This window comes from Ochotona princeps, chromosome 22 (assembly GCF_030435755.1).
Source record: "Ochotona princeps isolate mOchPri1 chromosome 22, mOchPri1.hap1, whole genome shotgun sequence".
Lineage (NCBI taxonomy): Eukaryota > Metazoa > Chordata > Mammalia > Lagomorpha > Ochotonidae > Ochotona > Ochotona princeps.
The window spans coordinates 7,578,446-7,606,184 of NC_080853.1; the positions used below are offsets into that span (position 1 = coordinate 7,578,446).

The window sequence follows — 27,739 nt, forward strand, 5'->3', positions numbered from 1 at the left end:
CGCGTGCGCGCGCGCCTGCGCAGCAGAACCCGGGAACTGAAGTCCGGGTGAAGAACGGGCCGGCCTTCGAGCTCTAGCGACGCAAGATGGCAGCTACCACGGGCTCGGGTGAGCAGGGGTGCCGGGTCCGGCCGGATGGCCGCGGGATGCGGGCCTGGGCTGGGGAGCGGGAAGCCATAGAGGCCCTTGCAGCGGGGCTAAAGTCGCCAAGCCGCCTCCGTGCATTGGGTTCCGTGGCGGCGACCAGCGCGGCCTGACGGGGGAGGAGGAGCAGGCGGTGGCCGGAAGCACGGGCGGGGGCCGGAGCGGTCTGTGGGAGGCGCGGCGGGGCTCCGAGGCTGCACGGGCTGCGTTAGGGCCCCACCGCGGCGCTGCTAGGGGCTCGGGGTGGTCGAGTCCTGGGCGCTTAAGAGAAGAGCCGAACTGGCTGGCTGCTCTTGAGGGGAAGAAGAGGGGTCCCGTCGAGAGTGAGGAGGCGCCCCAAGGTGGATTGAAGTCCCGGTCTGGATGCCGGGGGTCCGAGTGAGGGGAGCTCTCGGACGCTTACTTGGCGCTGATGCCCAGGAGTTGCCCTCGGGGGAGTTGGGAGAAGGGAATGGGATCCACCGTGGTGTGAGGCGGACGGCTTCCCGGTTAGTTGGGGAGGTGGGTAAGCTGAGGAAATCTTGGTCTGTTTTAAAGGGGTGGCTGTTGGAGGGAGGATCATGGTCTCTTTCCACGGTCAGTGTTGTGAGGAGGGATGGGGGTGGAGCAGGAGATGCCAGACGGGTCTGATTGGGGCGACCGATGGTGGACCCTGGCACTGCCGGCCCCATTGAGGCAGATGGAGCCCCCCCCACACACACACACACCCAAATTAGGTTTCAGGAGGGACTCGCCCAGAGGAGCTGGGTGAGGAGGAGCAGGTGAAGGGGAGCCCTGGGGTGCCTGGGGGTGGTCAGCTGAGGGATGGGAGCACAGAGGGCCAGTTCCCCAGATGTTCCCTTTAAAATAACCTGAGTGAAAGAAGCAGCATTACCTTTATCTCATTTGCAGTTTCTCCCACTCGTTTGGATATAAGGCCAGACTCGGGTTCAATGCATTAGTTCCCCATTGTGGGAGAGGAACAGAGGGAACAAGGACTGTTGGGTGTATGGAGGGAAAGGGGGCGCATATAGTGGTGCTTTTCCAGTCCCTAGTTGGTGGAGGGTGGCACTTAATAAGGGACTGGGCTCCCTGCTGCACGCCCTGAAGAGTTTAGCGTTCTGCAGTTGGCTGGGGCGGGGGTTGCCAAAATAGAGGGTCTTCTCTGGTTGTTGAGATGGGCATCAGCAGCCCAAGATCCCCCAAAGGGGCTGAGATGGAAAGACAAGTTGGATTCTGCAAGTGTAGGGTCAAGGAGTGCAGGTGATCCCCTTGTTAGGGAGGGCCTCAGCCAGGTGAGGTGGGAGCAGCTGAGTAGAAGAGGAAGCACCCCAACCGCAGTGTCTCCCCCGCCCCCCAGCCTGGGTCTGGAATCTTGGGGCTATTCTAACAGCTGGCAGAGGTTGGCCCTCTTAGAAGAGCAGAATGGGGGAGGGGTGTCCCTCTTTTCCCAGAGACCCATATCTGGTAGGGTGGGAGTGAAAGGAGTTGGATGCAGGGGAACTGACGCACCCCCCCCCCCAGCTGCCTTTCACACCTCCAGCAGGGAGGTCTTCCTGCAGCACACAGGAAGCCAGGCATCCTGTCACTAGATGTTGTTGCAGTTGACAACACCCACTCAGCTCATTGACCAGGGTACAGCAACAGGCGCTCCCAGGAGAGAGGCTGAGTCAGGCTCGACTCACCAGGGTCATACTCCTACCAGGTCACTGCCTGGGCAGCTGGCACGGCAGTGCTGTCACAGCTTCACCAGGTTGTCTACCTGCAATCCGGTTCAACAGCTACTTAAGTCCCATGTCTTGAGGCCCCACCCATTGAGGAGTGCTTCCTAAAAACTGACAGTTGGATAAAATGTGAACCACTGCTGTCCAGTGGAGGTCAAGGGCGCTTGGCAGAGACAGAGAGCAGGGCTGGGTAACCTGGTACAGGCTGTGAGGCATGCAGACATGAGTTCGCCAAAACTCTTGTGCCTGTGTTCAACAGCTGTTTACCACGGGTTGCTGGGTCCTGTTGTGAGTAGCATGTGAGATGGACATAACCCCTGTCCCTGAGGAGCAAGGCAGAGTGAATAATGAAGGTGTTTCAGGTAGCAGTAGGTACTGCTGTGGGATGTGGTCAGGCACGTAGACAAGTGGCCAGGGGAGCTTCTTGGAAAAGATGGGTTTTGCACAGAGACAGGTGATGAGAGGCGAGCTGACCCCCTACAGTGTGGTCACCCGTAGAGTGGAGTGCAATGGACACAGAGGCTTCCGGGGTGGAGCAGGGCTTGGCATGTCAGCACAGTCAGGAGTTTCTCAGAGAGATGAGTTGAAGAAATTGCCTTGGGGTTTATCAAGTGTGAGGGGAACCCATAGAACAATCGTCTGACCTGGCATAGAGGAGGCACTTGGTGAAAACTTGAATGAATGAATGACCGCATGACTGGGAGTGTTGATGAAGAGAATGAGGAGACCCTGGCCTCTAGGTGCAGTGAGAGGCATGGAACAAGCAGCCCGCAAGTGGGTACCATGAAGACAAGGTGTGCTGGCTCAGGTGGTCAGGGGCCCCTGGACCTGTTCTGGTCAGATGTAGAGCTGACCACTTGGATCATCTGTACCCTAAGCTGCCAGGGAACAGCTGTGAAGCCCTTGAGTTCCCGGAGGGGCTGAACTTAGCACTTTTTGGTTGCTGTTTTTGGCACTTGGCTGCGACACCTCCTGCTTGCTGTGGTTCTGCCAGGTGCGAGTCTGCATAGGTCTTGGAGAGCGGGACTGTGAAAGGCCTCTTCCCTGTCACACCGCCTTGCCTGGGCTGCCCACTCCTTCCTCTCACAAGGTCCCGGACCGTAGCCCAGAAACCACCGCTGCCCAGAAACCGAGGGCTACAAGGTCAGGGTGACCTCATCCCCACAGCCAGCCTGTGAAAATGTCACACCACGGGCAGTGGACAGAGATGGCAGAGAAGACCCTCTGGTCCCTTAGCTGGCCTTGCTTCCCACCCCATTTTGAGCCCTGTGGTCAGGAGAGCTGTTCAATGTGCCAGCCGGGAGGTGGCTCTGCCCTGTGACAGTGACAAAGGGAAGCTGGCGAGGCAGGGCCATGCAAGCTCTTGCTTTCTGAAGACTTTGTCCCGGGGACCCCTAACCATCATTGCCTGCTTCCCATTAGCCTTAAAGGCCACCCCATAGCCTTCCTCTTCATCTCTGTCTCTCCCTCTCCTTTTACCTGCTGGATTGCTGCTCTGCAGTGATTTGTTTTGTTTTGTTTTTTATAGTTTTTTTTTAAGATTTGTGTTATTTTTATTATAAAGTCAGATATATAGAGAGAAGGAAAGACAGAGAGGAATATCTTCCATCCAATGATTCACTCCCCAGGTGACCACAACAGCCAGAGCTGCGCTGATCTGAAGCCAAGAGCCCATAGACGACTCCGGGTCTCCCACGTGGGTGCAGGGTCCCAAGGCTTTGGGCCATCCTCAACTGCTTTCCTAGGCCACAGGCAGGGAACTGGATGGGAGGTGGAGCTGCTGGGATTAGAACCAGCGCCCATATGGGATCCTAGCGCGTTCAAGGCAAGGACCTTAACCATTACACTATTGTGCTGTGCCCAGTATCTTTTTTTTTTTTAAGATTTATTTATTACAAAGTCAGATATACAGAGAGGAGGAGAGACAGGAAGATCTTCCGTCCGATGATTCACTCCCCAAGTGAGCCGCAACAGGCCGGTGCGCGCCAATCCGAAGCTGGGAACCAGGAACCTCTTCCATGTCTCCCACGCGGGTGCAGGGTCCCAAAGCCTTGGGCCGTCCTCCACTGCTTTCCCAGGCCACAGGCAAGGAGCTGGATGGGAAGTGGAGCCGCCGGGATTAGAACCGACGCCCATATGGGATCCCGGGGCGTTCAAGGTGAGGACTTTAGCCACTAGGCCACGCTGCTGGGCCCAACTCCCAGTATCTCTTATTCTTAAAAAAGTCAGTCTTGGGCTGGGTGTGGTAGCTCAGTGAGTTATGCTGCTGCTATGGCGTCTGCATCCCTTGTTGTAGCACCAATCCCTAGGCTACCCTGCTTCCAACTCAGCTTTCTGCTGATATCACCTGGTAGGCAGCCAGTGGGATGGTGGTGCAAGTGCTTGGCTTCATGCCACCCCTGGGGGAGACCCAGATGGAGTTGTGGCTCCTGGCTTCAGCCTGGCCCAGCAGCATCTGGGGAAGAAACCAGTAGTTGGAAGATGGTGCTGTCTCTCACGCTCTCACTGTCTGTCACTGTGTCTTTCAAATACATGAATGTTTTAATTGGGCCCTGGTCTGCTGTGAGAGCGTGTCCATCCAGGCCACAGTGCCCAGAAAGGCCCTCGCAGAATACTCTGTCCGTGGAGTCCTCTTTGTACCTATCGGAGACAGCTGTTTCTCTCTGTAGTGTTTAACCTGAAGTCTTCCTGGTGTATTTGGCTTTCCCGATTGTCTGCCTTTTCGCCAGCTCTCTGCTCAGGCCTATAGCACGCAACACAGTTCCTGAAGTCATGGTAGCTGCCCAGTGGCATTTGCTCAGTGTTAGGACAAGTCAGCCCAGATCCCACCTTGTTGTAGGCACATACACAGGTTCGCCAGAGGCACAGCAGTGGTGGCTTTGCGACCTCTTGTCGTGTGGAGGTGATGCTGATGGGGGTGCGTCCTCATGGAACAGCTCTGTCCTGTCCTTGTCCAGCTTCCTCTTTGTCTCTACTTCTGTGAGAAAAGCCAGTTGATGCCAAGCCTACAGCAAGGCAGACACGCTGGATCACTGGCTGTTTGTCATCACGTTCTATGACTATGACAGGTAATGGGTTGCTCCACCTTCCCCCGCTCCTTGTGTCCCCCCCTTAAAGTGAGGGGTCTCATCCTGGTGCTGTCAGAGTCCTCTGCCATTGCCTGACCGGAGAAGAAACAGTCCCTGGGCAGGCAGCTGCGAGGGAGCCGAGCAAGCTGCAACCACACAAGTCAGCTGCCTGCCCTGGACTTCCTCAAAGGCTTTCGGGGGTATTTACCCCACGTTTCTCTTGCAGGCCTCCTTATTTAATGAGGCAGCACCAGATTCTTAGCTCCATTTATTTATTTAAATATTTATTTATTTTTATTGCAAAGTCAGAGGAGGAGAGACAAAGAGAAAGATCTTCCGTCCGATGACTCACTCCCCAAGTGGCCACAACAGCCGGAGCCAAGCCAATCTGAAGCTAGGAGCCTGGAGCCTCTTCTGGGTCTGCCATGCGGGTGCAGGGTCCCAAGGCTTGGGCCGTCCTCGACTGCTTTCCCAGGCCACAAGCAGGGAGCTGGATGGGAAGTGGAGCAGTCGGGATTAGAACCAGTGCCCATGTGGGATCCCAGTGTATGCAAGGCAAGGACTTTAGCCACTAGGCTATTGCGTCAAATACCCATGTGGTATTTTAAAGGACTTTTAAAATCCTGTTTGCATCACACATATTTTAGTACATTACTATTTTTTTCACAAATTATTGCATTAAATATTTTACTGTGATGTAAAACTCATCAAATATTCATGCTCTTTCAGCCTGGTTGTGATTATTTCCTTTGTAATATACTTCAGCTGCTGACTTACAGATTATAATTTAGCCAAGCGAGTAACTGGCTGGCTTCTGATACTGGTCCAGGGAAAGTCCTTCTGCAAAGAATTCTGAAGTAACGAACCAATGTGTCCTTCTAAAACTTCTGTAATGACTGTGATGCTTCAGCAGTGGGCCCAAGTTACTGCAGTACTTTCATCATTCACTTTGGAATAGTAGCAGCCTGTGCATTTACACATGCCGCTAGCTCTGGACAGTCACGGTGTGTGACTAGTGCCTGGAGCCTGCAGTAATGCCACTCAATACTGTTTCTGCAGCGGGCCGTTGCGTGTCAGATCCACAAGGAAATATTGGTTATCTTGAAATTCAGGTTGATTCATATTAAAGTGACCTAGAGTTGGAACGTTTGTTCCCTTGTGGTTTTCTTGTCCGGCATGTCTCTGTCCTCCGGTGTTTATTGAAGTGCTTTGTTGAAGTTAGCGCACTGTGGCCGTGAACCCACACGCTGCGTTTAGGGCAGACTGAGTGAGGTCTTCACTTGGGCTAATCCCTGCGCTCGCCCGCAGGACCTCTGAGGTCTGCGGACCTCTGAGTGTTAACGTCCTGCAGTAGCTTCTGTAAGTTGAAAACTGGAGTATGGCTGGGCCATTTAAACTTACATGTGTTTTGCCCAGTGTTGATGTATTAACATAAATATGCAGTTTCTAAATGGTTTGCACTGTTCTTTTATACATATGTTATGAAAGAATATTTTATAGTGAAGAATCCTCTTGCTGTGTGGGTTGGGTGAGAAATCAGTTTCCCTTGTTAAAAAAAAGTAATAGTAAGGGTTATTTTGAGGGCTGGCATTGTGGCATGTAGATTAAACCTCCCTCTGCAGCAGTGGCATCCCATATGGGCTGCTCCACTTCCAGTTCAGCTCCCTGTTACTGTGCCTAGGAAAGCAGCAGAGGCTGGCCCCTGCACACAGGGACTGGGAGGAAGCTCCTAGCGCCCAGCTCTAACTGCTGCTGCTATCTGGGGAGTGAACCAGCAAACAGAAGATCTCCCTGTCTATAACTTTAGATAGCTCTGCCTTTCAAGTAAAAATAAGCATTTAAAAAGGGGGTAGTTCCCAAAATTCTCAATCATTAAATGATAAGGTTAGTTATCAAGTTTTGGTTATCTCAAAAAACCATAGGTATCTCAGGCCCTGCGGCGTGGCCTAGAGGCTAAAGTCCTCGCCTTGAACGCCCCTAGAGGCTAAAGTCCTCTCCTTGAAGGCCCGGGATCCCATATGGGCGCCGGTTCTAATCCTGGCAGCTCCACTTCCCATCCAGCTCCCTGCTTGTGGCCTGGGAAAGCAGTTGAGGATGGCCCAAGGCTTTGGGACCCTGCACCCACGTGGGAGACCTGCCTGGTTCCCGGCATCGGATTGGTGCGCACCGACCTGTTGCGGCTCACTTGGGGAGTGAGTCATCGGATGGAAGATCTTCCTCTCTGTCTCTCCTCCTCTCTGTATATCCAGCTTTCCAATAATAAAAAATCTTTAAAAAAAAAAAAAGTGAAAGCTTACTGACCGTAATCATAGTGGAGCTGGGGAAGACGGCCCAGTTCAGGATAGCTTTGGGAATGGGTTGTGTGTGAAGATCAGACACAGGTTTCTTGTGATGGTGAGCCTTGGTCTGGCCAGGACAGTGTTCTTTTCCATGTACTCAAAGTGGGGAGTGTAAGATGTCAAGGAGGCAGTCTGTTGGAAATAGAACTCAGAGCCTTGGTCTGGCTAGAGTCGCCGAGGGTTTGAGCAGGCTGAGGACACCTGGACGTAACTGCTGAGCCTGGCGGTCCAGGAGAGAGGGCTGGATGGCCGGTGAAGAGGAGGGAAGCAGGCCCTGAAGGAGGGAGCTGTCTGGAGATCCAGGAACTGGGGGAGGGGGTGAAGCTGACTGTACTGTTGTTTTTTTTTTTAATTTATTTATTTTTATTACAAAGTCAGATATACAGAGGAGGAGAGACAGAGAGGAAGGTCTTCCGTCCGATGACTCACTCCCCAAGTGAGCCACCACAGCTGGTGCTGCGCCGATCCGAAGCTGGGAACCAGGAACCTCTTCCGTGTCTCCCACGCGGGTGCAGGGTCCCAAAGCCTTGGGCCGTCCCTGCTGCTTTCCCAGGCCACAAGCAGGGAGCTGGATGGAAAGTGGAGCTGCTGGGATTAGAACCGGTGCCCATATGGGATCCCGGGGCGTTCAAGGAGAGGACTTAAGCCGCTAGGCCACGATGCCAGGCCCATGACTGTACTGTTATACCATGAATTTAGAGTAGCTTAGTGATACCAGTGAGTAATTGGAAGAAGTCTGGAGTAAGTACGAGAAAGTTGTAATAGCAGTCTAGATAGCCTTGTAAGTTTTCTGTTTTCTTTTTGGTTGAAAGGCAAAGTTGGGCCCAGTGTGGTAGCCTAGAGGCTAAAATCCTTGCCTTGCACTTGGTGGTATCCCATATGGGCGCTGGTTCTAATCCCAACAGCCCCACTTCCCATCCCATTCTCTGTTTGTGGCCTGGGAACGCAGTTGAGGATGGCCCAAAGTGCTGGGACCCTGAACCTTCATGAGAAACATGGAAGGAGGCTCCAGGCTCCTGGCTCCAGATTGGCTCAGCTCCAGCCATTGTGGCCACTTGGGGAGTGAATCAACAGATAAAAGATCTTCTTCTTTGTCTGTATATCTGACTTTCCAATAGCAATAAATTTAAAAAAAAAGAAAGGCAAAGTTGGAGAAAGCTTCCATCTGCTCTTTCATACCCCAAATGACCATAATGGCCGAAGCTATGCCAGGCCGAAGCCAGGAGTCCGTGGGTCTCCTCCACGTTGACAGTGGTCGGGACCCAAATATTTGGGTCATCTTCCACTCCTTTCCCAGGTGTGTTAGCAGGGAATTGAATCTGAAGTAGAGCAGCCAGGACTCGAAACCTGCACTCAAATAGCATGCCAGCGTCAAAGGTAGCAGTGTCACACACTGCGCACAGTGCTGACCCCAAGGGTTTTGATTTTTGTTTTGTTTGCTGATAAAGGAAAAAGATGGTAGCTGGCACCGGACAAAAGGTCAAGTGGGCATTGAAGTGTAGTCGATTGCAGCAAGCTCAAAGGGTATCAGCTGGTTTCCAGTGTGCCTTCCAGGCCTTGCCTCAGTTACTCTCGCTCCGCACCTCTAGGGGCAGGAGCGTTGGGATCCCTCCCTGCCTTCCTGGGGCTTCAGGTGACATGTAGGGACACAGCTAGGTGGCTGGGGAATTGTGGGCCAGAGCTGGATTGCAGGTCTGTGCTCGTCATCCTTTGCTGTAAGGTGTTAGGATAGTCACTAAAGTGTATTCCAGCTCATGTTTGTGGGAGACAAAGCAACTGGTACTTAAACCTGCCTTTGAAGATGGCCCAGCGCTATGGCTCAGTGGCTAAATCCTCACCTTGCAAGTGCCTGGATCCCATATGGGCGCTGGTTCTTGTCCCGGTTGCTACACTTCCCATCCAGCTTCCTGCTTGTGGCCTGGGAAAGCAGTCGAGGATGGCCCAATGCTTTGGGACCCTGCACCCATGTGGGAGACATGGAGGAGGCACCTGGCTTCTGGCTTCGGGTAAGCTAAGCCCCAGGCATTGCAGCCACTTGGGGAATGAACTAGCAGGCAAAAGATCTTTCTCTTTCTCTCCTTCTCTCTGTAAATCTGTCTTTCCAATTATAAAATAAAAAGGAATAATAAAATAAAGTAACTTTGTTTTTAATCTTTCTGAAAAGAGCAGCTTAATAGGTATGGCATTGAAAGCTGCTTTGCTGTTGTCCATTTGACTTTTTTAAAAAGATCTGTGAGTTTATTTTCAAAGAGTTACAGAGAGGGAGAGAGAGAGATCTTCCATGTTCCATCCACTCGCTTACTTCCCATTTGGCTGCAAAAGCCATCGCCATGCAGGATGTGAAATGAGGAGTCAGGAGCTTCATGTAGGTCTCTCACATGCATGGCAGGGGTCCAGGCCATTGGCAGACTGCTGGATTGAGAGTGGACTAGCCAGGACATGAATCGGTGCCCATATGGGATCGCCTATTGCAGGCAGCAGCTTTACTTGCTAGGCCACAGTGCTGGCCTCTGAATTTCTGAGTATGTTGCTGAAATCCTGAAGAGAGCAGTGCTGACACCATGGCATAGCAAGCTAAGTCTCTGCGTGCAACCCCATTGTCCCAACCACTGCAGTTCCAATACAGCTCCTGTGTTTCACCTGGGAAAGCATTGGAGACTGGCCCGAATTCTTGGGCCCTAACGCCCGCATGGGGAGACCCCAAAGCAGCTGCTTATTCCTGGCTGTGGATCAGCTCAACTGTAGCGGTTGCAGCCACTTGGTGAGTGAATCAGTGGATGAAAGACCTCTTGCTCCTTTTCTCCCTGTAACGCTGACTTTCCAACAGAGTGTAAGGAAATAGTCTTCCCGACAGAATAGAGAGTGCGAAGGCTCTGAGTAGCATCGTGCCTAGTGTACAAGTCGATGTACTTCCCAGGTTTTGCTTTGCAGGTAGCATAGGATGATGGTAAAGGAAATTGGGAAGCACAGAAGGCTTGGAGGAAGTACCCAGAATCCTCCTGTCCAGAGATGTCCCCCGCCCCCGGTGTCTTGGCCTCTGTCCTTTCTTTCTTAAAGTGCTTCTTAAAGACATATTTGTTTATTTCTTTACTGAAAGGCCAAATGACAAAGAGAGAAAGATCTCCCACCAGCTAATTCACTCTCCAGATGTGCACAGTGGCTTGAACGGGGTCAGGAAAGCCAGAACCTTAGAACTCCATCCAGGTCTCCTATGTGGGGGCCTGGGGCTCAAGCACTTGGGCCATTTTCCACTGCTTTCCCAGGCGCGTTAGGTGGAGGCTGGTTGAGAATCTGAGTATCCAGGCGCTTCAGAACGGTGTGTCGGGTTCACAGACAGCACCTGAACCCACTGTGCCACAGTGTTAGTGCCCTGGAGCTGCTTCCGATATCATCCCTGCATTAGTTTGCTACGGCTACCACAGCAACGTACCACGGGTGGGAGACCTCAGCAACAATGGCGGACTGCTCACCATGCTGGAGACTGGCGTCGCCGGATGTGTTTCCTGCTGGGTTGTATTCTCTTGGCTTGCGAGTGGTTGCCCTGTGTTCTTAATGTGGCCCTTCCTTGTATGTGCACATCAACATGAGTGCAGCATGTGTCCCAGTTGCTTCCTCTTTATGAACTGGTCAGATTGGACGGGGGTCTCCCCTAACCCTGTCTACCAGCTGGATCACCTCTGCCAAAGCCTTTCCGTCACGTCCACAGGGGGACAGAGTTGAACAGTGGCACCATCTGTGAGCAGGGGCCTCGGTTACACATGCCCCTCAACTTTCCCATCAGCGTTCACCTGCGCTCTCGCAGCCTTTATTTTTGTCTGTGGAGGCGTATGAATTACATGTTAGAAATCACAACAGTGTTGCACAGTGATTTTCTGTAGTCAAATTAATTAAGATGCTTAAAAATGTAGGTGTAGCACTTTGTGAACAGAAGCGGTCATGACTTCTGCCACAGGCTGCTGCTTGCCTGTAATGTCCTCCGCCTCCTTCAGTTTTAAGTCTGCTAGAGGAGACTTAATCCAGAGGTGTCAGATAATCCAGTTGGTTGCTGCGCAGTTGGAAAATAGTGCTTCCCGTCTGAGCCTTCCAAGTCTGCCTACTTTGAAATACTGCCATATGTGCTGCTATTTCTTTCTGTTCCACAGTCACCTGTTCTTACCTCTCCTTTAAAAGGACCCTTATATTGCACTGTGAACAGGAAGGTGGGCCAGTGTTCCTTGCCGGAAGTTTTGTGACCGTCCAGTGATGGGTCAGGTCCTCACGGGCAGCCAAGACCTGCGGGCATGTGCTGCCTGTCCCCCCTGCACTCCTGTCGCCCTGCCCGGCCAGGACTGTTTCTGTTCAGGAGAAATCCAGTCCTGTTAGAAACCCCTGCAGCTTGTCGTGTCACTGTGGCTCTCATTTTCCTAAATTACCATCTCTGCTGTTTCTCTCTCTCTCTCTCTCTCTCTCTCTCTCTCTCTCTCTAAAAGATTTATTTATTTCAAAGACAGTTACAGAGAGCGAACAATACATCTTCCATCTGGAGGTTCATTCCTCAGATGGCTGCAACAGTCAGAGTTGGGCCAGGCTGAGGCCAGGAGCCAGGAGCCTCTGGGTTTCACACGTGGGTACGGGGGCTCAGTCCCGTGTGGCATCCTCCCTCATCCTCCCAGGCATATTAACAAGGAGCTGGATCCGAAGTGAAGCAGCTGGGACTCAATCTGGCGCCCACATGGAATGCTGGCATCCCGGCAGCAGCTTTCCTTGCTGTTCCGTGACTCCAGCCCCTGTGCTCTGACCTTATAGGCATCTTCCCTGAGGACCTTCACACTCACTCTTGCCTCTGCCTCCACAGGCCTCCATTCATGTGTCCCTACTTGTGCTGCTCATCTGCAGGTCTTTAGTCACGACGCCTACTCACTCTCACACTTACCCGCATCACTGCCTCGAGCTGCAGCCCTGCTGCAGAGCCCCGCAGCCTCTGGTACTGTGGGTAGTGCGTGTGGAGGGGGCGGGCGAGTGGTTAGCAGTCTCCCACTGGAACACCAGCACCATGGGGGCAGGAGTTGTTTGTCTTGCTTTCTGCTTGTTTCCCAGTGCCTGGAAAAATGCCTAACTTGATCTGGTCACAGCCATGTCCTAAACTTCAGGGAGTATTGACTCCCTTCTCAGCCCCCAGGTCCCCCACCCCACCGAGGGGCCTGTCTTCACAGTCACACAGTAAGTCCTGCTTGTCTCAGCTTTGGAACAATTGGAGATTAAAGCTTATCTGAATCCCAAGTTTTTCCAATGGTCACAGCACAGGTTAGGGAGGAAAGAGGCACACAGGCAGGCCTGGTGGCCAGAGGTGCCCTGTGTTCAAGCTCAGGAAGCCAGCCTCCCTGCTCCACACACCCTGGCGGGCTCAGCATTTTGAAACTGTATTCTGTAATATGTCAAGAAGTGACCCAGTTTTTGGTTTGAACTCAGGTTACTGCGTTCTGACCCTGTGAGCCATGTTTGTGTGTTGCTTCGTGAGCTGCTGGCCAGGCTTTGGGATTTTTGTAAACAAAATCAGAAAAATAGCTGTTGTCTTTGATTTAGCTTTTTCGTAAATTAGGAGGAAAAGACTATGGCTTAAATAATTGAAAATTTTGTTGTTGGCAGCTTCAGTTGCCAGCTGATTAACAGGGTGCCTTTTCTGTGTGTTGCCATCGCCATGGGGCTCGGCCTCTCCTCTAGGCGGTGTGCTTGGTGAGCACGCCTGAGCCCAGAAAGGGTGCTAAGAACAAGGGAAACAGCCTGTGTGCTGGTGAGCCCTCGGTGTTGGGGGCTTTCTCTCACACCAGTGGACCCCAGTAGACCAGCGTGTAGGTGCGTATTTCTCCAGGAACAGGGTGGAGTGACGGAAAGTCGGAAAGTCCTGCCATCCAACCCTGGTCACTTCCTGTGCCACAGGGCTGTGTGCCCTTCCCTTCGGTTGTGTTGGTCGATGCTACGTCTAAGTGGCAAGTTTGCAGCATAAGTACTGTCAGCAAGGTTTTGCATGTTGGTGGCTTTATTCTCAGGGAGCGCTGATGAGCGGCTAGGCTTACAAGTTCCCCTGCAGTTGCTAGTATCTTGAATTTCTTTCCATTTATTTTAGGAGTAAAAGTCCCTCGCAATTTCCGACTGTTGGAAGAACTCGAAGAAGGCCAGAAAGGAGTAGGAGATGGCACAGTTAGCTGGGGTCTAGAAGATGACGAAGACATGACACTTACAAGATGGACAGGGATGATAATTGGGCCTCCAAGAGTAAGCGTCGAGCTGCGGCTATAAATGTCAATGTCTTAAATTCACTGTGCCTCCTTTTTAAAACAAAATTAGTCTTATCATGGAAAAAAAAAACCTCACCAATGGTATATTTTCTGATGTGGCTGTTCTTTTTTGACCGGTTTCAGTTTATATATTTGAACCTCCTCTGGTGCAGTTTAATCCCTCTGAATGGTAAGCAAAAACCTGTGTGAATTTATGTGGCCATGTAGACCCTCAGATGTAGATTAGAACCAACTTTGGAGCTTGTTGGGTACCAGGCTCCAGGTACAAGGCTGACAGGCGTGCCTGCGGCCCGTTTACAAGCTGAGAAAGCTCTGGCAGTGGTGTGCCTCTCGCCCTTCCCCAGGTGGGCTGTGCGCCTGTGTCCTAGCTCACTGGCCCTTAACAGCCCTGGTCTGTTCCAGGCGCTGCTGAGCCTACCCAGAGGCCTTTACACACAAGAGCCACACAGTGGGGATGGGAAGTGACCGCGAGCGTGGTGACTTGTTGACAGTCCCTGGTCTTTTCGATGCCAGCCCTCCTTGTTTTGAGGGTACATAATTAACCCTCCAGGACCAGGTATCGGGTGTGTCTGCGTCCAGATCAACATATGGGGGCACAGACTCGGGAATGCTATCATCTGCCCAGGGCCACACGGCTGATAGTCACAGAGTAGGTCTGTGGCACACCCCGACCTGTGCTCTTACCCATCCCAGCACAGTGTCCCCTCTGAGTTGTATTTGAGTGTGTGTTTGGTTCCGTTCCAGAGTCATGCGGGCATGCAGCAGTGATTGGCTGTGGGGTCAGGAAGGAGACCCCATGCGGGGGGGTACCACTTGCCATCAGCTGGAGGGGCTGTGGCTGCCCTCATCACCGCTGGCCCAGGTCAACCTGTGCCTCAGGATGGCACTGCTCGTTCCTGCTCTGGAGGCGAGGCTTTGCGCTGTTGGGAGAGACACATCTGGGCCACAGCCCGCTGAGTGGGCAGAGGGCAGTGCTCGGCACAGGTCACGACTCTCTGCTGTCAGCCTGGCCAGCAGCCAAAGCCACCAAAGTGAGCGGCTTTGCTGGGGGACGTTGCCACAGGGGTCATTTTTAGACCTTACGATTCTGTGCAGTTCAGTCTGCTGTGGTTTCTTTATCATTTTTGCTGTGGCACTCTGGGTTAGCTTGCCGGATCTGTTACGCAGCAGGAAGCCAGGCTGGGAGTTGTATTTCCCTGTGGAGATTGTCCCCCATGCGCTCTGAAAGTGTACTCTAGGCCGCTGGCTGCTTTCTTGGGTTTTTTCCTAAAAGTTGTTTTGGTTTATTTTTCTTTCTCTCTCTTTCTTTACTTTTACTTTATTTTTATTGGATAGTCTGACTTACAGGAAATGCTTCCATCCTCTGATTGACTCCCCTAGTGGCCACAATGGCCAGAACTAAGCCAATCTGAAGCCAGGAGCCAGGAGCTTCTTCCAGGTCTCCCACATGGGTGCAGGGTCCCAAGGCTTTGGACTGTCCTCGACTGCTTTCCCAGGACACAAGTAGGGAGCTGGATGGGAAGTGGGGCAGCCGGGACACAAACCAGAGCTCATATGGGATCCCAGTGTATGCAAGGCAAGGACTTTAGCCACTAGGCTATCACACAGGGTCCTCTTTATTTTTATTGATTTGAAAGGCAGAGTGAAAGAGATGTCTTCCATCCAGCTTTTCCCTCCCCAAGTGCTTACAGGAGCCTGGCTGAGGCTGGAAACAAGGACCTCCATTCTGACCTCCCAGGTGGGTGGCAGGGAATCAGGGAATCGGGTCCTCCAGCCATTAGCCGCTGCCGGCCCGGCCCCTTAGTGGGGAGCAGTTGGGATGTGTCCCTGAACACCGAAGGGGAGTGTGGGCTCCTAAGGGTGAGAGACTCACTCTTCCTTCCGCCGCCTTTACTCAGCGAGGGACAGCTTTGTTGCTCAGCTTCTTACAGTGTCTGACAAATTCAGAATGAGCTAGTACGTGACATTGTGGATGGTACTAAATACCACTGAATTATGCACTTAACCAAAAAATATAGACCATGATTACTCGATTCCAGTTAAAACAGTTTGTGTTACCCTGACTTTCAGGTTTTCTCCCTTCAAAATGGGCTGTTTTAATGAGTAGCTGCAGTGTGTCAGGCACTTCCCTTATGCTTATTTTGTCTCGGGGCTTTTCCAACCAGCAGGCCCTGCAATCACCAGGGTAAGGCGGGCAGTGTTCCTCAGCAGCTACAACTACCACCAAGGGGCCTGGTGTAACAGCCTAGTGGCTAAAGTCCTCTCCTTGCACGCGCTGGGATCCCATATGGGTGCAACTTCTAATCCCAGCAACCCTATTTCCCATCCAGCTCCCTGCCTGTGGCCTGCAAAAGCAGTCAGGGACGGCCCAACACCTTGGGACCCTGCACCCAATTGGAAAACCCAGAGGGAGCTCCTTACTTCTGATCAGCTCAGCTCCAGCCTTTGTGACCACCTGGGGAGTGAATCAGCAGACGGAAAATCTTCCTCTCTGTCTCTCCTCCTCTCTGTTTATCTGACTTTGCAATAAAAATAAGTAAGTCTTAGAAAAAAAAAAAAAAAAGGACCACATAGAGTCTGATTGAGCATGTCCGTTTATTGTAAAGCAAACACAAACTTACAAAGACTAAGAAAGCTGGAAGCGGGCCCGGCGACGTGGCCTAGAGGCTAAAGTCCTCGCCTTGAAAGCCCCGGGATCCCATATGGGCGCCTGTTCTAATCCCAGCGGCCCCACTTTCCTATCCAGCTCCCTGCCTGTGGCCTGGGAAAGCAGTCGAGGACCGCCCAATGCATTGGGACCCTGCACCCGCGTGGGAGACCTGGAAGAGGTTCCTGGTTCCTGGCATCGGATCGGCGCAGCACCGGCCCGTTGCGGCTGACTTGGGGAGTGAAACATCGGATGGAAGATCTTCCTCTCTGTCTCTCCTCCTCTCTGTATATCCAGCTTTCCAATAATAAAAAATCTTAAAAAAAAAAAAAAAAAGAAAGCTGGAAGCCAGAGGACGCCTCCCAACAGTCCTCCCACCCACCCAGCAGTGGCACTCTAATTGGCTAGAAGGCACATTTGTCTCTCTGGCTCTTCCAGTCATGTCATAGATCACATCCAACATGCATGGCTGGCAGGTATGCCGCAGATCATGTTCACCACATGTGGCTGGCAAGTCGGCTGTGGGTCATGTACAACACATAGACTGGCAGGTAACAGACCACGCCTGACTTCTCAGAATTGCTTATCAAAGAAGTCATAACAGCTCGTCCAAGGACAGAGAAGAGAAACGGGTGCAGCCACCACTCTCACCTGTATGGCCAGTGAGCAGGCCAGTTTGAGGTCTTGGTGAGCCCAGACCGTTGTTGGGGTTTCCCTGGCGACACGGTGTACCACATCCTTGAGACCTCCCACATGAGCCCCGCAGCTGGAGATCCAGCTCCGCAGGCTTTGAAGTGTGCAGCTCAGGGCAGGATTCCAGCCACTAACTGCAGAACGTTTTCATCACCCTCCCCCAAAAGTCCTATCCCTGTTGGCAGTCACTCCCCACCTTCTGCCCACCTTCCACTTCCTGCCCTTGACAATCACTGGTCTACCCCCTGGTGCTGTGAATTTGCTGCTTCTAGACACTGCATATGAATGGGATGATGGAGTACACACTTCCTGTACTTAGAAGAGTCATCTGTAGTAGTGTAGTATCTGTTGGTGTTTCATTCAGTTTTGTGGCTGTGTGCTGATGGTGTGTATGGGCATGACCATAATTCTGTGTGCCCATAGTTAGTTGATGAACATTTGAGTTGTTTCTGCGTTTTTGGCCGTTAGGAATGATGCTGCCAGCACTGGTTGTGTGGAGTTTTTGTGTAGGCTTGTTTACTTGAGGGTGGGATTGTAGGATCCTAGGGTAAGTGCTAACATGGGAGAAAGTGGCAGACCTTCCCAGGGCGGCTGCACTGTTTTACAATCCCAACAACAGGCCGTGAGGTCACACCCTCCCCACCGTCACCAGCACTTGTTACTGTCTCTGCCCCCACAGCTCTGACTCCCTCGACTCCCCAAGGTGCAGAGGCGTGAAGGAGGCTCACCCGGTTCGTGCCTTACGGTAGTCGGACTTGATGGTTTTTGAACCGTTACCGCCCTTCTGCTTTTCACTTTGAGCACAGCATTCACTAAAATTACCCACGACCTTCAGGACCTCTTCATGGAAGAGACTTTGTTTTCCATGAGACTGCCCAGCTGTAGGGCTTTCTGAAGGGTGGCTGGACCGAGGTGTTGTACCCTCTGGGTTAGGTGCTGCACGCTCTGTGACTCGGGGCTCTCCACTCCTGAGATTCTCAGGATAGAACTTCTGGTATGTTGAGGAACATCTGTGTCTGCTCCGGGGTCTCTGTCACAACCTGTTTGTGGTTTGCATCTCAGATGTGTGCTAGGGTGGTGTGTGTGACATAGGAGGTTAAGTAATTACTTGTGATAACTGCATTCATATCAAGTACAAGTTCAAGTCCTGGATCCTCTGCTTCCAGTCTCGTCCCAAATTCCTAATGCAGCTGGGAAAACAGCAGAAGTGTCACATGGGACACCCAAATGGAATTCTAGGCTCCTGTCCTCACTCGGGCCCAACCCTGGCTGTGGCAGGCATTTGAGAAGTAAACCTACAAATGTAAGCTGGGCATACCTCTCTCTCGATCTCTCTCTCTCTCTCTCTCTCTCTCTCTCTCTCTCTCTCTCTCTCTCTCTCTTTCTCACTATGCCTTTCAAGTAGATGAAAATAAATCTTTGGGCCCGGTGCGATAGTCTAGTGGCTAAAATCCTTGCCTTGCATGCGACGGGGTCCTACATAGATGCTACTTCATGTCCTGGCTGTTCCACTTCCCATCCAGCTCCCTGCTTGAGGCCTAGGAAAGCAGTTGAGGATGGCCAAAAGCCTTGGGACCCTGCACCCATGTGGGAGACCCAGAAGAGGCTCCTGGCCTCTGACTTCGGATCAACTCAGCTTAGCCGTTGCGACCACTTGGGGAATGAACCAGCAGATGAAAGATCTTCCTCTCTGTCTCCTCCTCTAAGTATATCTGACTTTCCGATAAAACTAAACAAATCTTAAAGAAGAAAAAGACATCTTTAAAAAATCAATGCTATGGAACTGAAATGGAATTAGTAGGAATATAGTCATAAAAAGGATCTAAATAGAGCTCATCTCCCTATTGTGTCTTTATTACTGTTTCACTAAAAAAGAAAAAGGTCTTGGCATCAGATTTGAAAACGCAGTACTTTGCTCTCTGTCTTGTTCTTGAAGAATTCCTTGCTAGGGTGCTGCTGTGGCACAGCAGATCCACATTAGCGCTGCCTGGAGTCCTGCCGCTCTGCTGCTCCGCTCACCCTGTTCCCTGACAGTGCTCCTGGGAAAACAGCGCGGGCCCAGGTGCTCTCCGCCTGGCCCAGCCCCTGAGGGAACCAGCACATGGAAGACTATTTTTCTCCCTGTTTCTTCCTCTCTTCCCTCTGCCGTGACCCTCTGTAATTCTTCCTTTCAAATAAATAAAGCAAATCTTTTTTTTTTAATTTTGAATTTTATGGTACAGTTGTGTATAGGCTGGGATTCCCCTCCCTCCAATTCCCACCCTCCCCAACTGATTTTAACTATATTGTCGCAACAGTACGTTGCTTCATGAGTCAGTTCCATCAGTCTGCTATTTGAGTGTGCCCCAACATTGCTGGTACAGACAATGTCAGACAGTCCAGCATCCCATTGTCTGGTTATGTCCAGTACTTTCGTTGAAAGTCCATTTTATTTGGAAGTAGGGATGCCTGCTGCATTGTTCACATCTGGATATGGTAGTCTCCATTAGTCCATCACTATACATTTGAGTTTGCATCATGGTTTCCTTATGTTAGAGAGAACATATGGTATTTGTCTTTTGGGGATTGACTTATTTCACTGTGCATAATGCTCTCTAGTTGGGACCATCTGATTGCAAATGGTGTAATTTTATTCTTTTTAATGACTGAGTAATATTCCACAGAGTAGGTGTGCCACAGTTTCTCTAACCACTGCTCTTGGGATGGGCGTCTGGGTTGTTGCAGACTGTGCTGCTGTAAATACAGGATTACAGATCCCCTTCTCATATGCAGTTTTCATTTCCTTTGGGTGTATTCCTAGGAGCGTGATAGCTGGGTCATATGGCTGGTTTATTTGCTATTCTCTAAGCACTTTCTATAGTGGTTGAACTTGCCTGCATTCCCACTAGCAGTGAAGGAGGGTACCTTTCTCCCCACATCCACGCAGTGGGTGTTGTTAGTTGAGGTCTGAATGTTCTGCCTTTCAAATAAATAAAATGAATCTTTAAAAAAAAAATTGCATCCTGCAGCACTGTCCCCTGGTAGCATGTTTTCATAGACCGTGTCATGTGATGCTCAGCGGCTGGAGAGCATGGTGCTGACTGCTGTGTTTTGCAATGATCCCAGGGATACGGAAGTGAGAAACTAAGTTACAAAGCAGTAGGCAAAGAAAGCTGCCACTCAGGGTACAAAAAAGAGAGGGAAGTGCCCGGCACAGTAGCCTAATAGCAAAAGTCCTCCCCTTACACGTGCCAGGATCCCATATGGGTGTTGGTTCTAATCACAGCAGCCCCATTTGCCATCCAGCTCCCTGCTTGTGGCCTGAGAAAGCAGTCGAGGACGGCCCAAAGCTGTGGGACCCTGCACCCGTGTGGGAAACTGGGAAGAAGCTCCTGACTCTAGATTGGCTCAGCTCCGGCCATTGCGGCTTCTTGGGGAGTGAATCAACAGGCAGAAGATCTTTCTCTCTGTCTTCCTGTCTGTGTATGTGTGTTTTCAATTTTAAAAAATTAATTGGAAGAAAAAAGGATGAGGACAAGACAGGACAGGTGCCTCTGTGCATCGAGGAGACCTTGAGGCCAGCGTGGGGGGGAGCAGTTTTCCTGTGTCTCCCCTGGAATCTGGAACCTGAGTCCTCTATGGGTGTGAACTCTTTGTCTCTCTTCCCTCCGCAAGGGGCGCTGGTGTATGTGGAAAAGCAAAGCTTCCTGGGCAAGTGTTCCTCATGTGACTCTAGCCCTTAGGGCTGTCCACAGGCCCCCCGCATGGACCACATCCCCCTCACTACACAAACACTTGAGGGTGTCAGATTGCAAAGCTAGCTGTCACAGCTCCTCCATGACTGGCAGGCCAGACTGGGCTTTCCTCTGCTGAAACCCGCCTGTGTGTTACAGGTGTTTACCAACATCCCTGGCCTCGCTGCTGATGCTGGTCATCCTGCTCTAGCTGTGGCGGCTGTCCACACAGCACTGCCTCCCCAGGGGGTAGACTTCATCCTTGACACATTGTCATGCCTCTGGTGTTCTTCAAGAATGTGTGTGTGTGTGTGTGTGTGTGTGTGTGTGTGTGTGTGTGTGTTTATCCCAGAATGCCATGCCCTTGCTTAAAAAGAACAAAACCAGAACCCAGGAGTGTATGAAGGTAAAGAAAGGTGTGCTTTCCTTGGTTTGTTTGCTCTGCTGTGAATGAAACTGCTAAGTTGATGTGTGTTGTGTTTCTACTGACTTTTGCTATGGGTACACAAATATAAATACGCACTTTTTAAGGTTTATTTATTTTTATTGGAAAGGCAGATATACAGAGAGAAGGAGAGACAGAGAGGAACATCTTCCATCCACTGATTCACTCCCCAAGTGGCCACCACAGCTGAAGCTAAGCTGATCCAAAGCCAGGAACTTCTTCCAGGTCTCCCTCGTGGGTGCAGGGTCCCAAGACTTTGGGCCATCCTCTACTGCTTTCCCAGGCCACAAGCAGGGAGCTGGATGGGAAGTGGAGCAGCCGGGGCGGCGTCCATCCAGAATCCTGGCGTGTGCAAGGCAAGGACTTTAGCCACTAGGCTATCACACCAGACCCAGATATGCATCCTTTTTTTAAGAAAACTGAGCAGCAGGTGTGTTGTGCACTGGTTGAGTCGGCACTTGGGATGCCTATATGCCCGTCCTGAGCCTGAGTGTGGGTCCCAGCTCTACTTCTGATATTAAATGTCCACCCTGCGGGGCAGGGGATGGTTCAGGTCCAGGGTTCTCCCTTCCTGTGTGGGAGACCTGGCTTCAGCCTGGTCTGTGTGTGGAGACATACTCGCCACGCTCCATTCAGGTACATGCTAGGAAATCAGGAGACTTTATTATGCCTCGTTTCAGCAACTTAGTGTCTCTCCTTTACACGGGGCAGAGCTTTCCGTCTTCGTCCATACTCTTCTGCCCGTAGGAAACTTGCAGTTATGTGACTGGTACATGAATATATTCTTGTAAAAATGTCACCGTGCCAAGTGTGTGAGGTAAGATTTCACTCCACGTAACTCTGGTGCCAGGAGAAAACAAATCATAACACAGATTTCTGTTTTACTTTTCCAGCTTTATTATACTTTATTTTTTTAAGCTATAGTTGACAACATTTCTCTATATTTAAGTTGCACAAAGTGGTGACGTGTGTACTTGTATAAAGATTAACATGAATTAACATTTCTGTCATGCATGTTTGCCACTGTGTGTGTGTGTGTGTGTGTGTGTGTTAAGGACACTTAGCGTCTACTGTCTTGGGGCTGGTGCTGTGGCAGAGCAGGCTAATCCTCAGCCTGCAGCATGGGTTCATGTCCTGACTGCTCCACTTCTGATCCAGTTTCCTGCTTGTGGCTTGGGAAAGCAGCAGAGGATGGTTTAAGTCTTTGGGGCCCTGCACCTGTGTGGGAGACCTGGAGGAAGCTCCTGACTTTCCAGTTCTGGCTGTTGTGGCCATTTGGGGAGCGAACTAGCAGATGGAAGATTCTCTCTCTGTAGATCTGTCTTTCAAATATAATTATTTTAATTATTTACAAAATTCCAAGTAAACAGTCCAGTACTGCTGTTAGTGTAGTCATTACATATTAGATCCCAGAACTATTATTTTTTTAAAAGATTTATTTATTTTAATTGAAAAGTCAGATACACTGGAAGGAGAGACAGAGAAGAAGATCTTCCATTTGTTAATTCACTCCCCGAGTGGCTGCAACAGCCAGAGCTGTACCTCCTCCAGGTCTCTCACGTGGGTGCATGGTCTCAAGGAATTTGGGCTGTCCTCGACTGCCTTCCCAGACCACCAGAGCTGGGTGCGAAGTGGGGCCACTGGGATACAAACCAACATCCATGGGATCCCGGCGTTTGCAAGGTAAAGACTTCAGCCACTAGGCTGCCGTGCCGGGCCCCAGTTTTTCTTTTTAAAATATTTTAATTACTTGAAAAGCAGACTGACAGATCTTTCATCTGCTGGTCCACTCCACAAATAACCACAAGAGCCATATTCAGGCCAGACCAAAGCCAAGGACCAAGAACTTTGTTGAGGTCTTCAGTGGCAAGGAGCCGAGTACTTGGGCCAACTTTACTGCCTTTCCAGTTTCAGGTACTGGAAGCTGGATCAGAAACAGGAGCGGCCCTCCAGGATCGAAGGTGGTGGTTCACCCACTGTACCCCAGCACCGCCAGCTGTGTGCTTTGGTCTCCCGGTCTCCCCTCTTGACCCCTACCCCCCGCAGTCCCTGTGTTCATGGGTCGCACTTGGAGCTCCCGGTGTGTTTGCCTTCTGTGTCTGGTCTGTTTCCCCTTTGTCTGATGTTCATGTTGTCCCAGAGGGAGTTGTAGTCCCCTGTGTGTGCCTAGCTTTCTTTCTTTTTTTTTTTTTTTTTTAAGATTTATTTATTTTTTATTACAAAGTCAGATATACAGAGAGGAGGAGAGACAGAGAGGAAGATCTTCCGTCCAATGATTCACTCCCAAAGTGAGCCGCAACGGGCCGGTGCGCGCCGATCCGATGCCGGGAACCTGGAACTTCTTCCAGGTCTCCCACGCAGGTGCAGGGTCCCAAAGCCTTGGGCCGTCCTTGACTGCTTTTCCAGGCCACAAGCAGGGAGCTGGATGGCAAGTGGAGCTGCCAGGATTAGAACCGGCGCCCATATGGGATCCCGGCGCGTTCAAGGCAAGGACTTTAGCCGCTAGGCCACGCCGCCGGGCCCTAGCTTGCTTTCTTCCTCCGTTCACCCACTGGTAGACACGTGGGTTGTTTCCCAGTCCGGCTTATTGTGAATAACGCCTCAGTGAGTGTGTCGGTGCAGGTGCTCTTGGACAAAGCCCTGCTTGCCTTTTCTTTGGATAGATGCCCATACTGGGTGTTTTAGCTCCAGTGATGTGGTCTAAAACATTGATCAAATAGGTGTTGTGCTTGAAAAGCAAAGAAAGTCACTGCGGGTCTCACCTGGACTGCAGAACACAGGAGCTCACCCTGCAGCTTGGCCAGTGTCTGAGCCAGCACCCTGCCGTGCCCTTGGCTCCTGTGGGGGGAGGGGGTCTGGCCCCCCTGGAAAATTGTGAAAACTCAGGAACCCAGATTCTTGCCACCGAAATGAAGGGCTTGGCCGTGGCAGTGCTGAGATCAAGGCAGAAGGGGCACATGCCCTGTTATTTGGTGGTTAATGAATATTGCTTACACACAGGGCCTGGGGCACCCGGAGGGGGAGACCGTGAGTGACGTTGACTGTGAGCTGGGAGTTGTGTGTCTTCAGGGGCCACCCTCATGCGTTCAGCAGACACCCAGCTGCAGTGCCTTGGATGCTGCACAGGCTTCCCTGGATCAGTAGCCCGAGTGCCCACAGCCCTTGGGAGAGCTTGGAGCAGCATTGGTACAGGGTCCCCAGGAGCCGGAGTGGCCTGTGGAGGAGGCATAAAGAGGTACCACAGAGTCCTCTGGGAGCGGGGGTCACAAGCTCTGCTTATGGAAGAGTTGAGCCAGCAGGGAGAGCTGCTTTCCTGCATGCAGGCAGATCAGAGCGAGGCTGCAGCTGGGCTTTCACAGGTGCAGGAAAGTGGACAGCTGTGGGGTCACCTTGGGAGGGGGAAGTGAGGGGACCATTTTGTGACAGGGAAGGAGAAGCAAGACTGCTTCCTGGTTGGGGGTTTTTGTGTATGAGATATTTTCCCAAGGATATGCAGTGACTGCCTGGTGACCCTTAAAGTGGCGGTGCTGTCCTGGATGGGTGGCTTTAAAGCATGTCTGCCGTGGTTGTTCCCTGATGTGACCACTAGATGTCGCCAAGCGCGTGTTCCTAGGCAGTTCTTGGCAGGGTAACTCGGGAGGGACCGTCACCTTCAGCGTGCTCTGCAGACCCGCAGGTGCTCACTGTGTGACTTCACAGAGGAGCGCATCTTAGGAACTGGGATTCTGGGCACTGCAGGGAGAGGGATGCCTGCTGGATGGACCTTGGGGGAGAAGGCGTTGCCACGAAGGCTGTCCTTTTTCTTGCTTTTCAACAGACATGGTTGACTTTTCACCCACTAAGTGCCACTGAGCTCTTGGATCAGACAACCGTAAAACATTCAAGGAGGCCTGGCCAGACCATTCAAGGGGGCAGGCCGCTGCGGGGCGCCTCACGCAGTGGGCCTGGTGGGAGTGGACACAAGTGTGACAGGTGCCCCTCACACACCATTGCCCAGAGCATCCTTTGAGTCCAGAGACCAGGGCCAGGTGGCGAGCCAGGGAGCGAGCCTGGGCAGCTTCTTGTTGGCCTTCATGCTAAGTGTAAACGTCAGGATGCTGGCTTACAGGTTCAGATGTGTGTGTCCCTCAGGCAAGCTGGTGGGAGAGCCGGTCGAGCAGCCTGCCAGCCAGGGGCTGCGCTCCTGTGAGTGGGCGTTAGCGCAGGCTTGTGGGTGCTGTCCTGTGCGAGTTCTTTGTTCCTAATCGCCTGACACATTTCTACTCTTTCTTTCCAGACAATTTATGAAAACCGAATATACAGCCTTAAAATAGAATGTGGACCCAAATACCCAGAAGCTCCCCCCTTTGTACGATTTGTAACAAAAATTAACATGAATGGAGTAAATAGTTCTAACGGAGTGGTAAGTTTTCCTGCCTCCCCAACCCTTCCTGCCCAGGGTCGGCACTGGTCCTGTTTACCACCAGGGCCATTCTGGCTGCGCCAGCCACCTGCCCCGCCAGCCGCCTGCCCTTGGCTCACCTGGTGTGTGCAGGCGGGGGCACTCTTTCTTCACTCCTTGTCCCCAGTACTCTGAGCACACCTGAACTGGTTCTGTGCCTGTGACCTTCAGCAGGAACACGCTCAGGCCTTGTGACCGTGCCTTTCCCTCCTGGCCCTTAACCACCAGTAGGAACTGTTGGGTTCCTTAATGGCCCAGCTTTGTAAACTTATTTTACAGGTTGAGTTCCCAGTCCACCACCTCAGTCTTTCTGCATGCCAGCATGACACTTTGTCAAAGGGTCTCGGGTATGTGGGTGGGCGTGGAGGCTGGGGGTTGGGGTGAGGGTTAACTGCTCCTTGGGATTCCCGCCTGAGGTCAAGACGCCCCCTCTGCTTCTGCTGCAGCCCCCTGCCACTGTGCACCCTGGGAGGCAGCACATGCTTTCCTGCTGCCCTGGGGGAGCCCTGGGGGGAGTACCAGGCCTCGGCCCAGCCCAGCCCATCCCCAGCTGTTGTAGGCATTAGAGAAGTGAGCTGGCAGCTGGAGGGTCTCTAAGATTTATTGCTCAAAAAAGAGAAAGGTCTTCCATGTGCTGATCCACTCCCCAAATGCCCGCAGCAACCAGGGCTGCTTCAGGCCCATCATCAGGGCCTGATGGGTCATCTGGGGTGCCTGGCGTGCTGCACCTCGCCCCGGGCACCTCCATGAAGCAGCAGCCTCGCTCACCACGAAAGGCAGTGATGGCAACAGGGACTGGCGGTGCCCTCCCACTCCGCCTGCTGCTTGCCTAAGGCTGTGAGCGTGAGAGACCTGTGTTCCAGGGTGGTGGGTTTGCTCATGTCACTGCCATCACACACAGAGGAGACGGACTTTGGAGCCGTGTGCCCAGTGTGTCATGCTGCACTTGAATTCCACTGAAATTCCTGCCCCAGGACCAGCCCGGGCCGTGGGACGCACCGCACTAAGTGGCCTGGGCTCCAGGCCCTAGCCGCCATCGCCGAGGTTGGCTTCATGGCTCTGCACAGTGGCCGAGGGGCACAGCGGGCGGGGAAGAGCAGTGCAGCCAGCCTGGGGCACATTACTGAGGGCCTGAGTGGGTCTCCAGGGTCAGCGTCACCACTGCCACCTCCCTGCTGAAGTGGGGAGTGGACCTGCCCGGGGAGGGTATGACAAGCTGGGCTTCTGAACAGCCCCCTGATGTGTGTCTATCTGCCTCTCTGTAGGTGGACCCTCGGGCCATCTCGGTGCTGGCCAAGTGGCAGAACTCGTACAGCATCAAAGTCGTGCTGCAGGAGCTGCGGCGCCTGATGATGGCGAAAGAGAACCTGAAGCTCCCGCAGCCGCCCGAAGGACAGTGCTACAGCAACTAGGCCGCAGGACGCTGCCGGCCGCCAGCAGGCCGCCTGCTCCGCGGTAGTCCATTTTCTAGGTTCATCTTGTAGGCCTCCAAGTACTGGAAAGGAAGCTCCCATTCAAAGGCAATTTATCTAAGGATACTGTAAATGATACTAATTTTTTGTCCATTTGAAATATATAAGTTGTGCTATAACACCATCCTGTCAAGTGTAACCACTGTCCACGTAGTTGAACTTCCGGGATCAAGAAAACCTATTTAAATCAATTCCCACCCTCACTGGTGGGACACAGCTAACTCAACTGTGAAAAGACACGTCACACAGTCACCTTGCTGCTGCTCACCTAGCCTGGGCCTCTGCCTCCCTCCCCACTCTCCTGCCCCACCCCACCCCCACCCGCCACCCCCCGCCACCCTGCAGCTTGAGGTGGCTCCCTAGAGGAGAGGTGAAGGATTCAGGGGCAGCTGTGGGCTACTGCAGGGGTGTGGGGGTGCCTCTCACCCTGATTTCTTTCTTGAGTCTTAATTGGTGCCCTCTCCAGCCGTCATCATGTCCCCTGCCTCCCTCCCCCACCAGTGGCCGAAGCATAGATTGTAACCCTTCTCCTCTCTGAAATTGGCCTTCAGGGTGGACTCCAGGGCTTGCCCACGCCTTGCTCCCACACTCCATCGAGGGGTGTGTGCTCCCCTCTCCCTCAGGCCCTTTGTGCTCCATCACCCCTCACTCCTGACACTTCCAGCAGGGAGGCCTCCCGGAGCTGGGGAACCACAGCCACCCGGCACCAGCCCTGCAAGTGAGTGCCGGGGCACCCGCCCTGCGCCTGGCCGGCAGCTGTGGAGGCGCTCTCCCAGCTCGGATTTGGAGAGGGCGGTGA

The 27,739-nt window shown here is 52.3% G+C and overlaps 1 protein-coding gene across 3 annotated transcripts; it reads left to right on the plus strand.

Moving 5' to 3' along the window:
- UBE2V1 (ubiquitin conjugating enzyme E2 V1) lies at nucleotides 1–27,061 on the plus strand. Of its 3 annotated transcripts, none has more exons than XM_004585897.3 (4): nucleotides 1–108; nucleotides 13,358–13,506; nucleotides 25,304–25,429; nucleotides 26,734–27,061. In XM_004585897.3, exons 1-4 carry the CDS (start codon nucleotides 87–89, stop codon nucleotides 26,878–26,880), a joined length of 444 nt encoding a protein of 147 aa, XP_004585954.1. In that variant the 5' UTR covers nucleotides 1–86; the 3' UTR covers nucleotides 26,881–27,061. The 3 variants fall into 3 exon arrangements, with proteins under 3 accessions (XP_004585954.1, XP_058535291.1, XP_058535290.1); XM_058679308.1 differs by lacking the exon at nucleotides 1–108 and adding an exon at nucleotides 371–485; XM_058679307.1 differs by lacking the exons at nucleotides 1–108; nucleotides 13,358–13,506 and adding an exon at nucleotides 13,573–13,698.
- Nucleotides 27,062–27,739: the final 678 nt, after the last annotated feature.